At 39.6% G+C, this 14575-nt stretch overlaps 1 protein-coding gene across 7 annotated transcripts in view; it reads left to right on the top strand.

Annotated features, from left to right (window-relative positions):
- Positions 1-9281: 9281 nt before the first annotated feature.
- The window catches only part of tpp2 (tripeptidyl peptidase 2), a 35789-nt gene continuing 30495 nt past the window's right edge, over positions 9282-14575 (top strand). For 6 of the 7 annotated variants that reach the window (XR_016114398.1, XR_016114395.1, XR_016114397.1 and 3 more), the window contains exons 1-7: positions 9282-9504; positions 10369-10497; positions 11258-11353; positions 12764-12868; positions 12951-13075; positions 14141-14304; positions 14409-14563. Coding sequence is in view for 2 of the 7 variants with exons in the window: in XM_088991530.1 (XP_088847656.1) it covers positions 9340-9504; positions 10369-10497; positions 11258-11353; positions 12764-12868; positions 12951-13075; positions 14141-14304; positions 14409-14563 (939 nt within the window). In the remaining 5 variants the exon portion in view is untranslated. Of the gene's footprint in view, positions 9519-10368; positions 10498-11257; positions 11354-12763; positions 12869-12950; positions 13076-14140; positions 14305-14408; positions 14564-14575 lie in introns of all 7 variants that reach the window. The other variant, XR_016114399.1, reaches the window with a different exon arrangement.

Here is a 14575-nt window from a genome sequence, read left to right as displayed (position 1 = left end):
AGCTAACTTTCTATCTATTTGAGTTATTTACATTTCATTCATAAGCGCCTTTCAAAACTCTCGAGGTCACTTTACAGTCACAGGACGGATTTTTCTGTGGGTGAGCAGCGGCAGCCAGACGCGCCAGGGTTCACTCAACCCAAAAGTAACTCAAATAGATAGAAAGCTAGCTCGATAGCTAATAGATAGCTAATAGCTAGCCAGCTAGAAAGCAAATAGAGAGCTAGCTAGCCAGATAGCAAATAGAGAGCTTATGTTTATATAATTATATTATTGTTAATTATATACTCCATTTGATCGTATTTGATACTCGGTTTAAATGTTATTTTGATTTTTCTAAAATGAAGCACATATATAGCTAGCTAGGTAGATAGCTAATAGATAGCAACATGAGCCAGCGTTCACTCAACCCAACTCACTCAAATAGATAGAAAGTTAACTAAAGTTAGTTGTTTTCTTTGTTCTGCCATTTTAGCGTCATTACAGTTTGTGTTTCGCATTATTATTATTATTATTATTATTATTATTATTATTATTATTATTATTATTATTATTATTATTATTATCTATTAGCTACATATAGTTATCTATTAGGTAGCTAGCTCGTGTTGCTATCTATTAGCTATCTACCTAGCTAGGTATATATTTGGTATCTATTAGCTATCTAGCTAGCTATTAGTTATCTATTAGCTAGCGAGCTAGCTTTCTATTTATTTGTGTTACTTTCAGGTTGAGTGAACGCTGGCGCGTGTGGCTGCCGCGTGTGGCAGCCGCTGCTCACCCACAGAAAAATTCATCCTGTGGCTGTAAAGTGTCCTTGAGAGTTTTGAAAGGCGCTTATAAATGAAATGGATTATTATTATTATTATTATTATTATTATTATTATTATTATTATTATTATTAATTAGCTATATATAGTTATCTATTAGCTAGATTAACTTTCTATCTATTGAGTTATTCCGGGTTGAGTGAACGTTGGCTTGTCTTGCTAGCTATTAGCTATCTACCTAGCTAGCTATATATTTGCTATATATTAGCTATCAAGCTAGCTATTAGTTATCTATTAGCTAGCTAGCGAACTTTCTATCTATTTGAGTTCTTTCGGGTTGAGTGAACGCTGGCTCGTGTTACTCTATCTATTAGCTATCTACCTAGCTAGCTACTGTATATATTTGCTATCTATTACCTATCTCGCCGTCTTATTATTATTATTATTATTATTATTATTATTATTATTATTATTATTATTATTATTATTATTATTATAAAACAGATGAAAAAATGTTATCCTTTCTGATTCAATTATTTATACAGGCCAAAATGGTAAAAAAGGGGTCTTACAATCGTGGTATCAAAAAGAAAAAAAACAAGACTTGCCTCTGGTACCTTCTGGAGATTTTCATTTCCGGGCTAGCTGTAGCAATGATCTCCAGGGATCTCGCATGGCTTGTTCCCAAAGTGAAGCTAACGCTAACAATGACAGGCGTCCAATGACATCAACCCCTATCACGATTAGCATTAACCTCATTCTGGGACATTTGTTATCACCGCCCACATGGTCGAATCACTTTTGCTGAAAGAGACAGTCGACACAATCGACGTTAAATTGCTTCAAACGATAATGCTAATGCTAATGGATAGCAATTAAATAGTGAATAGATAGCCAACAGCTAGCCAGCTTACAACCAGCCAGCTAGACAGCCAACAGCTAGCCAGCTAGCTAATGGATAGCGAATAAAAAGCTAATAGATAGCCAGATAGCCAACAGCTAGCCAGCTAACACACAGCCAGCTAGAAAGCTAATAGCTAGCCAGCTAGCTAATGGACAGCTAATAAATAGCTAAAAAAGCTAGAGAGCTATTAGCTAACCAGCCAGCATGTGGCTGCCGCTGTGGGTGAGCAGCGGCAGCCACACGCGCCAGCGTTCACTCAACCCAGAAGTAACTCAAATAGATAGAAAGCTAGCTAGCTAATAGATAGCTAATACATAACGAGCTAGATAGCTAGCCAGTCAGCTAGACCACCAATAGATAACTATTAGCTCGCTAATAGAATAATAACAGATAGAAATAGCCGAAGACTACTTCCTGCGGCTACACTGGTTACTTCTATTGTCCCGATTGATTAATTCTATTGCCTGAGTATGAGGTCCACGAATGGCTTGATTGCCCCATTTGCTCAGGTATTACCTCATCAACATAACTAAGCATGTGTTGCCTAAGAAGTCGGTTGTAGGAACGATCCAAATTGAACCTGACCCCACCATGGCGATTTAGTGAAGGGTTTTGCTGTTTTATGAAAATAGCTTCTTTTAATCCCCTTTCAAACCATCTATTTTCTTTCGCCAAGATTTTAACCTCATTGTTGTCAAATGAGTGATTGCTTCCTACGCCGACATATTTTTGAATGGTCGCCGCTATTGTTAGCTATTGACTGACCTGTCTTGATGGAGTCTGACTTCCTCTTTTACACAACGAGTGCGAGTTGACTGCGTCTCTTCTTTCCGCCTTTCAGAGTAGCGCATCTGAAAGTGAGCGTCTTTTAAACATTAGTACGTGACTCATGTAAAACCCCCGTCGAAAAAACAAATTCACACATCAAAACTTGCCCTTTGTCTCGTATGTAAATGACACCTATATAATTGCCTTTTCGTTTCTCGAATCTTACAATTATGATAGGAACACTGACAAAATGACAGTAAGTTAGCTAGCTGGCTAGTTGGACAGCTAATAGAGAGCAAATAGATAGCAAATAGATAGCTAGCTACGTAGCCAGCAATGGTGACCCCGTTCAACAGGGAATAACTCAAATAGATCAAGTTAGCTAGCTGGCTAATAGATGAGTAATGACTAGCTAGCTAGCTAGCTAGTTAGACAGCTAATAGATAGCAAATAGATAACTAGCTAGGTAGCCAGCAATGGTGACCCCGTTCAACCGGGAATAACTCAAATAGATCAAGTTAGCTAGCTAGCGAATGGATAACTAATAGATAGCGAGATAGCTAGGTAGTTAGACAGCTAATATATAGCAAATAGATAGCTAGCTATGTCGCCAGCAACGGTGACCCCGTTCAACCGGGAATAACTCAAATAGATCAAGTTAGCTATCTGGCTAATAGATAACTAATAGATAGCTAGCTAGCTGGGAAGTTAGACAGCTAATAGATAGCAAATAGATAGCCAGCAACGGTGACCCCGTTCAACCGGGAATAACTCAAATAGATCAAGTTAGCTATCTGGCTAATAGATGACTAATAGATAGCTAGCTAGCTAGACAGCTATATTGAAATACACTAAATTGCGTACACGCCCATTTGAATCATATTCATAACTGGGTGAGTCACAAGAAAGCATCTTCTCCGAATCTGAACTCTCTGAAGCCATTGTTTTGATTCTGGAGTAGGCAGTTTGTGACCCAAAGTGACGTCACGAACATGGGGGCGGGACTTTCTGAATATCCCTAGTTGGGAGCTCATTTTGTGGCAGTTTTGGGACACCTTTAAGTCATTTTTATTGGCGTTTTGCGTTTTGACTAAAAATATCAGCCTGCGTGTTTTGGGTATTTTAGATGCTATAAAACGTTTTTCTGATGTCAGTTACCAAAAAAAATGGTGTCGGCTGTCATTGAAGTCAAAATAATGCAAAGCTAAACGCTACACACTTACGCATTTAATTGTGTCAAATGCTGAGATGAATTGAAGGTAAAATGTCAGTTAGGGGGGTGTCCCCTTGGTGGGGATTTTGAGAGTCGACAAATGAAAGGTAGGGGGCGTCCATGCGATATGGAAATCCACCACGGAGGTTGGATTACTCAGCAAAAAATGTTGCTCGCTTTCTTATTTTTCAAAAACTTACTCACGGTGGGATTTTTTTCCCCTCCTACATGGGCTACATAGATGACGTGACACCATTTCCTTGTCATGTGAGTTTTCGACACAAGGTTCAAAACGTTTTTCAGCTGATTTGATCTGATTGCACTTGTTCACTTTGAGACACGTGGCATTTGAAGGTGGGGGAATTAGCAACTTTTGCTTTCTTCTCATCAAGATTATTATAGTCAATGAACAGAATTCAAAATGTCAGACAGAGCAAATTGAATAGCAGGAAGTGCAGTACATATGCAGCTAAAAGCTAGCAACCCGCTCATTTGACGACAATGAGGTTAAAATCTTCGCCAAAGAAAATAGATGGTTTTGAAAGGGGAGTAAAAGAAGCTATTTTCATAAAAAAGCAAAACCCTTCACTAAATCGCCATGGTGGGGTGAGGTTCAATTTGGATCGTTCGTACAACAGACTTATTGGGCAACATAGGCTTAGTTATGCTGATGAGGTGAAACCAGGGCAAATGGGGAAATCAGGCCAGTCGTAGACGCCATAATCAGGCAGGACAATACAAGTAATCAGTGTAGCCTCAGGGAATAGTCCTCTGCTCCCCCCCAACCTGAGAGCAGGGATCTATTATAGCATAGCCTGGCACCGTCACGTCTGGACAGTAGGGAAATATATATATAATATATATATAGGGCCAAAACTACCAGCAAAAAAAATTAGTTAGCTGACGAAGCGTCTTGGATAAGAAGCGAAACGTCCGACACCTTCAAATTTGTACAGACGACGGCTGAAGAAACCTTCTCATCGATGGACCACTCCTGTACGACTGAGAGCTTACGCAGACGCACTGTGAAAGTTGTTTTTCACTAAAAACCACATATTATTATTATTATTATTATTATTATTATAGTATTATTAGTATTATAGTAGTAGTAGTAGTAGTAGTAGTAGTAGTAGTAGTATTCATTATTATTATTATTAGTAGTAGTAGTAGTAGTAGTAGTAGTAGTAGTAGTAGTAGTAGTAGTAGTAGTAGTAGTTATTATTATTATTATTATTATTATTATTATTATTATTATTATTATTATTATTATTATTATTATTATTATATATAATCATGATTAAACTTGACGTCACACGGCATCCTCATTTTTTTCATGGGCCACACATGAAAAACAACTGAATAGTAGCGACCTCTACAGGTGAGCATTTGCTGTTGCCCTCAAAAAATGAAACTGAACTTGACATTCTTGGGGCAGTATTTCAATGGATGTGAACGATACAGAATCACTCACCAAAATAAAAGCAGCCATAAAGAATCCAAAGGACAGAATCAAAAAATAATAATATAATTACAGTACAATATCCTTATCCTTTAAAAAAAAAAATCTCAATAAAATCCTAGACAAGTTGAAACGAATATTGGGATATTTTTTTTCAAAAAAGTCATTATTATTGTCAAATATGCTAATATGCATGACATACTACATACAAATATGCTTTTAACTCTGAAATACTTGCATATTTCTCTTGAAAAGTGCATTCCTTGCAGATTTACCTAATGAGCAGCCTCTCCGTTGTGTGTGTTTTGTGTGTGTGTGTGTGTGTGTGCGTGTGTGTGTGTGTGTGTGTGTGTGTGTGTGTGTGTGTGTGTGTGTGTGTCTCCACCGTCTCTCACTGCGGACCGTCCACTTCCAGTGGGTGGAGTACGCAGACAACACCCATGTCTTGTCAGCATTTGCATACTCGGCACCGGCAGCCAATCAGAAGCCTGTTTCGTGCTTCGGACTACACCTTGACTGAAAAGTGTACTTGAGAGTTTTGAAAGCCGCTAAGAAAGTAGAGTACAACTTTTGAAAGTTGTACGCCCAAAGTTGTATTCCCCCGGGCCACCCGGCAGACGCTGCACTTATATAGACTTTAGCAAACATAATCAACATGAAAACGCCAATTTGCTGGGAGAGGGGAGCCGCTGCATCTATTTCAGCAGTGGATCAGGGACGTCATGGTGGAATTTGCACGTCAGCTACAAGCTAAACGTTGAAAGCAAACACGAAGCTGTAGCATCCATTGACGAAAAGACACAAATATCTATACTATCAAGCAGTGACTTGTTGGCATAAATGTGACACTTATGCTAGTAGTATGTAATGATAATTGATAACGTAGTCATTTTTCATCAACCCAAAAAAGAGGCAGAAGAAGGAATTAATCAGCCCATTTCCACAGGCTGATTAATTCCTTACATGGAGCTTTGTCGCCCTCTTCTGCCTCTTTTTAGTCCTACATGAAGTTTTTAGACCAAAGTACAACAAAATGCATTGACGTGATGGAAGGACTGCTACAATGTGTCCTTTTTTTCGGTCGGGGGCGTTCCTTCAGTGACGTCACGTGAGGCCTCGTCACCAACTCAAAAATAAGACTTCCAGCGCGAGTCTTAAAAGGTCAAATATAGCTATATGCGGTGGACTCTTTGTCAAATACGCTAAGTAGAAGTCATTTGAAGACATTCTGGACACAACTTGTCCGGAGACGTCGCTTGTCCTTTAAAGACAGAAACATCAATCACTATTTATTACACAGCAGAGATCAAACTGATCCAAATATGAAACATTGATGACTGCATTTTAAAAAGATTGCAAATTTCCCCATTGTGGGCCGATTAAAGGCTTTTCGATTCTGCTTAAAATATAAAAAAGTGCAAAGATCTTGGGGAAAAAAAATAAAATAACAAATAATATGACAAACACAAAGACACAGAGAGTCATTCATTCTTTAGGACTTGCTGTACCCTCTTTGTGATGACATGAAGCAGTTCTAGATGAAAGAGGAGAGGATCGAAGCATCCATTTCAGGGACGTCATGGTGGAATTATATATATACAGTGAGACCTCAACTTACGAACTTAATTGTTTCCCAGACAGAGTGTGTAAGGCGAAAAGTGTGTATCTCAAAAAAAGATTTCCCATAGGAAACCATTAAAATGGAAATAATCCGTTCACGGTTTTCCATAAAATATACTTTTCAACTAAATAAGCCTTAAAACTACACACAGCATACCTTATTCTATTTATAATAAATGTGCTATTGTATTGTAATGAAAGAAATACCCTGCACTGTATCATAAAGTCACTTTATTTACATTTGTGATGGTCATTTATGGCTTGATGGAATGGCGTTGGAGGTCGAAGTCAAAGTGAATTGCTGTTTGGAAAGAGAGGCGCATTACATGAGGACTGTAATTAAAGAAATAAACTGTGCTGTAAAATAAAGTTTTATTGACCTTTTTGATGGTCATTGATGGCTTATGGAAGAAAGTCACCTTCCATAAGGACTGTTGGTAACTTAACCTCTGGTGCTGTTCAGTCGTGTGCTTCCGCCGAAGATCACTCCGCCAGCCGGGGTGGGTGTGTATTATGAAAATAGTGCTTATTATAAGGTATAATTTTCATAAATTTGCTGTTTGTAAGACAAAAGTTTGTAAGTTGAGGTGTTTGTATGTTGAGGTCTCACTGTATGTATATACTATATATATGTATATACGTATATATATATATATATATATATATACAGTCAAACCTCGGTTTTCGAACGTCCCAGTTCTCATCCAATTCAGTTTTCAACCAAAAATATGGGCTTTTTTATGCCCCGTCTACAACCGAAATTCGGTTCTCAACCAAACTGAGCGCACCGCAATGCACCACTCGATTACCCTGCGCTTCCATATACCTGACGTCCTTGTGTCGTACCTTCCTCATTGTAACCGGCACATTAGTATTGTTGAATAAAGTTGTATTTTTTTTTTACGAAAAAGCAGACGTGTCTGGTTGAGAGCTCCGCAAATCGGACTGTTAGCCTCATGTAGCATTACATGCTGAGCAGATGTTTTAGTGTTGTTGAATAAAGATAAACAAAGCAGTCGTGTTTGGTGAGGCGCTTCCTCGTGTAGCGTCCATTGTTAGCGGACAGATTAGTATTGTTCAATAAAGATAAAAAAAAGCAGTTGTTGTCCGGACTTAGAACGGATTAATTAATTTACGGTTTTTGAACAAATCGGTTTTCGAACAGGTTTCTGGAATGAATTACGGTCGAAAACCGAGGTATCACTTTATATATATATATATATATATATATATATATTGTGATGTCACGAGAGGCTGAGTTCTGGAGGGCAAATACATCCCCCTAAGATGGCTTCACCCAGAGAGAGTTTTGGCCCCATCTGGTGGAAGGCAGCAATTCAAACACCACACCTGCGGCTGATCACGGCTTGATTGGCAGGCAAGGCTCTTAAGGTGGAGAGCCTCTGAGTGTGGGCCCGGGGGAGACAAGCTCTGTGGAGAAATTGATTGCCGTGTGGAACTCATTGCCAGTTGGGACCACACGACAGGACACTGGATTCGGACCTTGCTAAAGGAGGCTAGGCTACATGAGGAGGACGACAAGAGGGGTGAGGCCTAGAAACTCATGGAAAAGAACTCCATCTTCAGTTTCACCTCAGAAGAGACTTTATTATGATTTAAACATTGGAAGAGACACTATTCTTGCCTTTGTTACTTGTGAATTCCCCCCTGAAACCCTTTATTAAAACATTTGTTTGTATTCAAACCTGTCGCCCATTGCGCTCCTTGTCCTGTCCCGCTGAGAGCTAGCTTCTCATGACATTACAATATATATACAGTAAAGTCTCGTTATATCGATATTGGATATATCGATAGTCCCGGTTATATCGATACTATTTCTATGCACGCACGGAGAAAATTACATGCAAACAGGGTCGGATATATCGATAGTCCCGGTTATATCAATATTTTTTCGGACTCCCTTGAATATCGATATAACGAGACTTTACTGTATGTATGTATATATATATATATATATATATATATATATATATATATATATATATATATATATATATACTTGATGCAAAAAGCTGTTAACCCAGCTAAACAGAGCATAATTGATGAGGAACAAGGTAAAATGTTCACAGAGAAAGCACCTACAAGGGATCATTCCTCAAGATGGTGAAAGAAGAAGGTTACGTTCCTCATCAAGTGTTTAATGCTGATGAAAGCGGCCACTCCATTCCATCAAGCCATCAACGACCATCACAAAGGTAAATAAAACGACTTTATTATACTGTAAAGTTTCTTTCTTTAATTATAATACCATAGCACATTTATTAGACATAAAATAAGGTACTGTATATTTTGTGTAGTTTTAAGGCTTAGAAAATTATAAAGTAGAAAATTATGTTTTATGGGGTCCTGGGAACTGATTATTCTCATTTTAATGGTTTCCTATGGGAAATTAAAATTTGGGATACACACTTTTCGCCTTACACAATGTGTCTGGGAACCAATTAAGTTGGTAAGCCGAGGTATGAATGTATTTGTCATTTTCATATTACAGCTCACGTGACGGCTACGTGTGGATGTTGTGGCCCTTTAAACAACTCCCGTGTCGCTCGTTCTGTGCTTCAACCGTGCTTGGCATTTCGCTGTCATGGCTACCCATTCAACCGAAGAGCCGTTCCCCTTCCACGGACTGCTTCCCAAAAAAGAAACCGGCGCCGCGTCCTACCTTAGCCGGTTCCCCGAATACGATGGCCGGGGGGTTCTCATCGCGATCATGGACACCGGAGTTGACCCAGGGGCGCCCGGCATGCAGGTACAACCGAGCCGGTTAGCTCGAGCGCAAGTTAGCTACAAGCTAACTGGGGGCAACTGAAAGCAAAGGCCACATAATCTGTATAGTCATGGGCTAGCTGGCTAGCTCACCTGTTGTGGTAAACAAACGGCGTTAACACCGTGACACTGTTATTGACATAACTACGACAGTTTAATTCACACAAAGAAAGCGCATTTGTGTTTTTTTTTCTTCAATTCTCACGAACGATTTTCCCAATGGAGTCCAATCGACGAGAGACGTTAATGTAGTTAGCCTACCATTAGCAAACAGCAGTTCACTTACTTTGTAGAGTTTTTGTAGACACTGTTGTGCTCTTCACGTTATTATATGTGATTTGATTTTTTTTTATGGGACACGTGCAGTGAAGACAAGTTGTGTAATTGAAATTCTAAATGCAGTATTTAAGAGCGAACTATCGTTAAGGGACAGTGATTTCGATGTAATTTCATACTCTTGTATTGCGGGGTCACAACAGTTGACCACATTTAAACATAATCTATATCGGTTCTGGTGAGCTCTATCCAAACAAATGGTTGATAATGGATTATGGATTTCATCTTGAAATATTATACACTGTAATATTATATACCATAATGAGTAGATGACACGTCACAATTTCCTGCTCATGCTGGTGCACTGACTCATAATTTGAAACAATAACTGATGAGATCTTTATTTTGTAACCGGCAGAGGCAGATTCGGATCATCTAGCTCCCGTGCTGTGTCGTGTTCCGTGTTATTACAGCATATTACCATGTTTTTTAGATAAACAAGTTAAGATCCCTGGATATTGTTATCATGTTGACATGTTGACTGACTGAGGATTTGTTTCTTCATCCTCAGGTCACGACAGATGGAAAGCCAAAGATTGTTGATATCATTGACACAACAGGCAGTGGCGACGTAAACATGTCTACAGTGGTGGAGCCGAAAGAAGGGACGATCACCGGCCTCTCTGGTAGAACACTGAAGGTTTGCCCGATTAATATTAGTTGCCGAGCTACAGTTGTCTGTTTTGGCATTCTTTTACAAACAACATCAAATTGCGCATTTCTGTGTAGGATCCATGTTGATTTATCACATTATGGGTTTAAAGGACCACCGACACCATTTCTTGTTTCCTAACTGACATCAGAAAAACGTTTTATAGCATCTGAAATACCCAAAACACGCAGTATGATATTTTTAGTCAAATGCAAAACACCAATAAAAATGACTTCAAGTGTCCAAAATCTGCAAAAAAATTGAGCTGCGAATTGGGCATTTTCAGAAAGTGCCGCCCCCAGTTCGTGACGTCACGTCAAGACATCTTGCATTGCTCGAGAATCAGAACAATGGCTTCAGATTCTGAGAATATGCTTTCTTGTTATGAACATGATTCAAATAGTTCTGAAGAGGAAAGCATAAATGTTTGCCATCGATTTAAAGAACTCCTTCCGTGTCATTTTGAGACGTCTAGACCGATACCTACCGTGACGTCACGGTAGGTATCGTTACCAACTCAAAAACAAGACTTCCTGAATATTCAGCGTGGGTCTTAAAACATAAAATATAACTATATGCGGGGGAATCTTTGCAAAATATGCTCAGTAGAAGTCATTTGAAGTGATTTTACAAATTATGGACACAAAATGTCCGGAGGCGTCGGTTGTCCTTTAATGTCGTCCTTTACCTTTGCAATTACCTTGAAAGTACAGTATATCTCATACTCTTTTCTTTTTATATCAACCAGATCCCTCCTGCTTGGGTCAACCCATCAGGGAAGTATCACATTGGAGTTAAAAATGGCTATGAGTTCTTCCCTAAGTCTCTTAAAGAAAGAATACAGGTAAGAATATTTCGTGCTGTATTGGGCCAATAGAATTTTGCACCGTATTTATTAAATCACTCACGGTATTCGGCCATGTTAAATCAGCATCATTTCCCATGTAAACATGAATACTTTTACCAAGTTACAACACATATCTATCAAAAATCAAGTCTGTTCTTTGTTGTAGAGTAGAGCATTGTGCCTTTTTTTTGCGATGGACAAGAATTCATTTGATGGGTTCAGTTTATAGAATTAGCCGTCATAATTCATTTTCACCTGCAAATAATAAACTAGTGTTCTCTGCTATGTCTGTCTCAGGGGATTTCTGTATTTCTTACGATGTACAGTGGGACCTCGGTTTACGAAGCCCTTGGCTTACAAACTTTTCGGTTTACGAACGTTACCTTGATGAAAATTTTACCTTGGCATACGAACTATTTTTCGGGATACACACAGAGCTGCCACAATGAGTCATGTATCGTTCGTGAACGAGCCCGTTCTCCAAACTAGGAAATGGCAGCGGACTTTTTTTTGGTCCTCTATTCCCCGCCCCTAGTCTTCGGTTAAAGCCACGTGATTGGTCAGGAACAAAAAAAAAACAAATACAATTGTGAGAAAATTGATAGAAAACAGTGAAATTTGGACCCATTTCAACTTTGATAGTTCAAAGGCAGAGAGTAGACTGCAAGGTTAAAAATATCCCATCAATCAGGCTCCACAAACAACCCGCACAAGCCATCTGTACACTTGATGCAAAAAGCTATCAACCCAGCTAAGCAGAACACAATTGATGAGGAACTAGATAAAATTATCGCGGAGAAAGCAACTACAAGGGATCATTCCTCAAGATGGTGAAAGAAGAAGGCTACGTTCCTCATCAAGTGTTTAATGTTGATGAAACCTGACACTCCATTCCATCAAACCATTAACAACCATCACAAAGGTAAATAAAATGACTTTATTATACTGTACAGTTTATTTCTTCAATCATAATACTATACCACATTTATTATACATAAAATAAGGTATATATTGTGTAGTTTTAAGGCTTAGAAAGTAGAAATTATGTTTTATGGGGACCTGGGAACGGATTATTCTCATTTTAATGGTTTCCTAAGAGAAATAATTTTTTGAGATACACACTATTCGCCTTACACACCCTGTCTGGGAACCAATTAAGGTCGTAAGCCAAGGTACCACTGTATAATGTTTATAAAAATATGATATTACTGTGAAAAAAAAAACACAGCAAAATGTTTAACTGATTTCAAAATAAAATTTTATAAATAGCTGGCAAGCTGGCTTTCTATCGGGTTGAGTGAACGCTGGCGTGTGTGGCTGCCGCTGCTCACCCAAGAAAAACTTATCCTGTGACTGAGAGTTTTGAAAGGTGCTTATAAATGAAATGTATTATTATTATGATTGCAGAAAGAGCGAAAAGAGAAGCTGTGGGACCCAGCGCATAGAGCAGCACTAGCTGATGCCTGTCGCAGGATGGAGGAGTTTGATCTCTCACACCCAACTCCATCGCAGGTAACAAGAACGATCCGTCACAGGAACGATCTGCTCAACCTCCTGCGCTTGTGTACCATTCATCCTGCCATTTTGTCTCTAGTTAGAAAAGTTACAGAGGGAAGAGCTACAAAGTCAATCGGAGCTGCTTGTCTCACTAGAAAAAAAATACAGTGATCCCGGTCCTGTATACGACTGTGTTCTTTGGCATGATGGCGTCACGTGGAGGTAAATCCGATACAGTGATACCTTGCTTACAAACTTAATTGGTTCCCAGACAGTGTGTATCCCAAAAATTAATTTCCCATAGGAAACCATTAAAATGAGAATAATCCGTTCCCAGGTCCCCATAAAACATACTTTTCTACTAAATAAGCCTTAAAACTACACAAAATATACCCCATTTTATGTATAATAAATGTGCTATGGTATTATAATTAAAGAAATAAACTGTACTATATAATAAAGTTGTTTTATTGAACCTTGTGATGGTCGTTGATGGCTTGATGGAATGGAGTGGCCTGTTTCATCAGCATTAAACACTTGATGAGGAACGTAGCCTTCTTCTTTCACCATCTTGAGGAATGATCCCTTGTAGGTGCTTTCTCTGCCGTAATTTTACCTTGTTCCTCATCAATTGTGTTCTCTTTAGCTGGGTTGATAGCTTTTTGCATCAAGTGTACGGATGGCTTGTGCGGGTTACTTGTGGAGCCTGATTGATGGGAATTTTAACCTTGCAGTCTACACTCCCCTTTTGAACATCAAAGTTGAAACAAGTCCAAATTTCACTGCTTTCTCTCCATTGTGTCACTCTCTCTCTGTCATTTGCCTTTCTCTTTAATGTTTGAACCACCTCCCCTCACTGCTGCGTTCTTGACCAATCACGTGGCTTTAACCGAAGACTGGGGGCGGGGAATGGAGGACAAAAAATGGCGGCAGTCATTTTCTTTTTTTGGAGAATAGCTTCACTCCCTCCTGTCTGTAACCGCCCCCTACCCACTGCTGCGTTCTTGACCAATCACGTGGCTTTAACCGACGACTGGGGGCAGGGAATAGAGGACCCGCCGAACAAGCCGGCTGCCATTTTCTTGTTAGGAGGACACATCACTCATTGTGGCAGCTCCGTGTGTATCCCGAAAAATAGTTTGTATGCCAAGGTAAAAGTTTCATCAATTTAACGTTCGTAAACCGAACGGTTCATAAGTGAAGGGGTTCGTAAACCGAGCTATCACTGTACATTCAACACGCAAATCGTTACGAGTGTCCTGAAATTGCTGTTTTTTTTCTGTTCAGGGCTGTACTGGACACGTCGGAATGCGGAGAATTGTCCCAATGCACCGTTCTGAGTGCCTACAAAGAGTCGCAAGAGTACGCCACCTTAGGGAGTGCAGAGATGCTAAACTACTCCTTCAATATTTACGACGAGGGAACGACGCTCTGCATCGTGACCAGTGGAGGTGAAGTATTTGAAAACGGGTCCTCGTCTGAAACGAAGTCGCAGAAGTGGCTTTTGCGAGGGTGGTGGGAGCTTCACGCTGACTTTGGATGTTTGTATTCCAAGGGGCTCACGGGACACATGTGGCAAGCATCGCAGCTGGTTACTTCCCCGAAGAACCGGAACGCAACGGGGTCGCCCCCGGTGCACAAATTTTAGCGCTGAAGATTGGGGACACCCGGCTGAGTACCATGGAAACGGGGACGGGACTTATTCGGGCTGTAAGTTAAGTT

Source organism: Hippocampus bargibanti, linkage group LG03 (assembly GCF_051943395.1).
Source record: "Hippocampus bargibanti isolate YZ-2025 linkage group LG03, ASM5194339v1, whole genome shotgun sequence".
In the NCBI taxonomy this organism is placed as follows: domain Eukaryota; kingdom Metazoa; phylum Chordata; class Actinopteri; order Syngnathiformes; family Syngnathidae; genus Hippocampus; species Hippocampus bargibanti.
This window is presented reverse-complemented; position numbering and strand designations above follow the sequence as displayed.